Genomic DNA, 3,611 nt, shown 5'->3' on the forward strand with positions numbered 1-3,611 from the left:
AAACATAAAGTCTCTTCGGTGCACATTAACTCTTGCCTTTATCTTTTTGTTCCGTTGCTCAAGAATTTCCTTCATCCCATGATACTTATGTTGGTACGCATCGGCAAGCTTGTAAGTGGCTTTGATAAGTGATTTCTAAAAACATAATTAAAATGCACCAGGTTTGGTGCATTTTGATTACTTATTTTCCATTGAAAAGAATAATGAAAAGTAGCAGTTAGTTTATTTTCTATTTTAGATTAATTTATTACTTATTCAGCAATTTGATGAATTGCATTTAGTCTCTCCTAATATAGTGTATTGGGAATTAAAATCTGAAGAGATATTCATACCCCTAACCCATTTAATTGAATTCTATTTCTGTTCACGAAAATGAATAAAGTTAAGTGACAATAAATGTAATTTACCCGCTAATTAATCCTCATATGAAAATCCAAATTTAGTAGGGAACCAAAATATAAAAAGTTAAGAGGCCCTTGTGTGAAAAGACAGACTTTTGGAGAGGAGAGAGAGTCTTTGATTATATAGTAGAAATCGAAGCCCACAAAGCGCACACACTCTCTCTCTCTCTCTCTCTCTCTCTGGTTTTTCTTCTTAATTTATGATGGGTACAAGAGTTTTGTTGTTCCATGAATTCTGTGTACCTCTGCTGCTGCTTCTTCTTTGTCTTATTATTACAACATCAACATGGGCACAAGAAGAAGATGCGGTCATTAATCCATCAACCTTGGAAACGTTTGTCGATCAGCTGCCTGACATGCCCAGAATCTATGGATATGATGTCGTCAACGCCCTTCCCAAACCTAAACGCCTCAGAATTTCTATGTTCCAGAAATATTGGGTAATTAACTCTCTTCTTCTTGCATTATTATTTCTTCTTTTTAATTCCTAATAATATACTGTAACTCTTTCTTTGTAGCTGGAAAGTCACTCTTTCTTTTATTAATTATTTATTTATTCACTTTTTTAATATTTCTTTTCCATTCTAAACATTCATTCTGTTTTTTACATTATTAAATGTTTCATAAAAGGAGAAATGCTTTTCTTTTTAAATATTTCTTAAGCGCTGTTTGGTTTGGCAGAAATTCCACAAGCAACTCCCGCCAACACCAGTGTTTGCTTACGGTGTATCAAAGCAAAACGCCACCGTTCCAGGTCCAACTATAGAGGCTATTCACGCCGTTGACACTTTTATCACTTGGAAAAATCACCTCCCTTCCAAGCATATACTTCCATGGGACCCAACAATTCCGACCGCCGTCTCCACCACCAAAAAGGGGATCCCCACGGTGGTTCACCTCCACGGGGCTATTGGCGAGCCGGAGAGTGACGGACACGCAGAGTCATGGTTCACCAATAGATTTCAAGACAAGGGACCCACTTGGACTAAGAAAACTTATCATTACCACAATTTCCAACAGCCCGGAAACTTATGGTATCACGATCACGCCATGGGTTTGACTCGAGTCAACTTACTCGCCGGCTTGGTCGGAGCCTATATCATCCGCCATCCAAATGTTGAATTTCCTCTCAGATTGCCTCATGGAAACGAGTTTGATCGGACCTTGGTGGTTTTTGATCGGAGCTTCCTCACCAATGGTTCATTATACATGAATCCTACCGGAAATAATCCCTCCATACATCCACAATGGCAGCCGGAGTATTTCGGCGATGTAATCATCGTTAATGGGAAAGCATGGCCCTATCTGGTTGTACGACGTCGTAAATACAGGTTCCGCATTATAAATGCCAGCAACGCTAGATTTTTTAACTTCTTTTTCACCAATGGTCTTCCGTTTATCCACGTGGCATCCGATTCTGTGTACCTCGAAGAGCCTGTTGCGACCAATGAAACACTTTTAGCTCCCTCTGAAATTGCCGACGTGGTTGTTGACTTTTCAAAGTCAAAATCAGACACTGTTGTTTTAGCCAATAATGCAAACTATCCTTTTCCCGGTGGAGATCCAGTAAATGAAGCTAACGGGAAAGTGATGAAGTTCATTATCCAGAAGAAATCAGAGGTTGACACGTCGAGAGTACCAAAGAAGTTACTAAATTACCCTTCTCCAAAATTATCTAGTACATCGAAAACACGTTACATTGCTATGTATGAGTACACAAGTGCCATTGATGAGCCAACACATCTTTACATCAATGGAAAATCCTACGAGGAACCAGCGACTGAGACTCCAAAAGTGGGGACCAGTGAAGTCTGGAATGTGATCAATCTGACGGAAGATAATCATCCATTGCACATTCACTTGGGGTTATTTGTTGTACTGGATCAAACAGAGTTGGTTAATTTGGAAGAGTTTAAAGCATGCATGTCGAAATTGAACGACGCGATTAAGTGCCAAATCGACAAGTACGCACGTGGCAAGAAGGTAGAGGTGCAGCCCCATGAGAAAGGGTGGAAGAATGTGTACAAGATGTCACCCGGGAAAGTGACAAAGATTCTTGTGAAATTTGGTTACATACACTCGAATACATCGTATGTGTTTGATGCAACTGCAGAGCCTGGTTACGTCTACCATTGCCACGTAAGTACGATTTCATTGCAAATTTGTTAGGCCTAATATACAAATAATCCCTGAACTTGTCCAAATACTGCAACTGTCTCCCTTAATTTTCAATTGTAACAACTTACTTCTTAAACTTGTCCAATTGTAAAACATAACTCTAAATTGAGAATTTTTTTACCCCGTACTTGAAGCAGCCGTAAAAACGTTTTACCGGATTCGTATCACGCCAAAAATCTGATTATCACACTTCACGAGCGTTGCAGTTTTTATATTTCACGTGTTTCTTTCAATTGCAGTTCATATCAGCAATTTGGGATTATGTTTTACAATTGGACAAATTTAAGATGTAAGTTGTTACAATTGAAAGGTTGAAGAGACAGTTGTAACATTTGGACAAGTTCAGAGGGTTATTTGTATATTAAACCAATTTGTTATTATTCGAGAATTTGTTTTTTAGTCAGCAAATTGGTAATTCTTAGTATACGTATATATAAAAGGTTTGTTTTATATGATTCACGGGCAGGTGAAGATGAAGTGTATTGGGGTGATATCCAAAAATGGATATGATATCAAGATTTGTATTTTATTTTATAGTTAATTAAAAGTTTATAATATGGTATTGCAGATATTGGATCATGAAGATAATGTGATGATGCGACCACTGAAGATGATGGCTTGAGTTAGAGGTGGCCAACTGAGAACACACACATTTACTATCTCTCCAAAAAAACAAAAATGAAAGGTTAATATTTTATTGAAATATTGAAATAAAGAAATTAATCTGTTGTTCTGTTCCTATAAATTAAATTCTGTTTCTTTTTTCTATATTTCAATATGGAATTCTTTTTGCAAATTTAGTAGTTCAAATAATGGAGAAAAGGTTATGTTGAAAATGATATTTTGTACACCAAGAAAAATAATATATGATAAAAATAAATGGTTGTGTTGAGCACATGTTGTGTGTTGGCAACCACTCCCAAAAAATCAATCAAAATTGTCATTATTATTTGACATGATGACAAATAAAATCAAATGAAATATACAAGGCATATAGCTCATATTAGCCCTTTTGAAAAATTAATAGCTGCC

General features: G+C 36.7%; 1 protein-coding gene across 1 annotated transcript; it reads left to right on the forward strand.

Moving 5' to 3' along the window:
• Positions 1 to 525: 525 nt before the first annotated feature.
• On the forward strand, positions 526 to 3,375 carry LOC136209114 (multicopper oxidase LPR2-like). The gene is made up of 3 exons (XM_066000494.1): positions 526 to 841; positions 1,083 to 2,540; positions 3,148 to 3,375. Exons 1-3 carry the CDS (start codon positions 602 to 604, stop codon positions 3,199 to 3,201), a joined length of 1,752 nt encoding a protein of 583 aa, XP_065856566.1. The 5' UTR covers positions 526 to 601; the 3' UTR covers positions 3,202 to 3,375.
• The last annotated feature ends 236 nt before the right edge of the window (positions 3,376 to 3,611 follow it).

This window comes from Euphorbia lathyris, chromosome 10 (genome assembly GCF_963576675.1).
Source record: "Euphorbia lathyris chromosome 10, ddEupLath1.1, whole genome shotgun sequence".
In the NCBI taxonomy this organism is placed as follows: domain Eukaryota; kingdom Viridiplantae; phylum Streptophyta; class Magnoliopsida; order Malpighiales; family Euphorbiaceae; genus Euphorbia; species Euphorbia lathyris.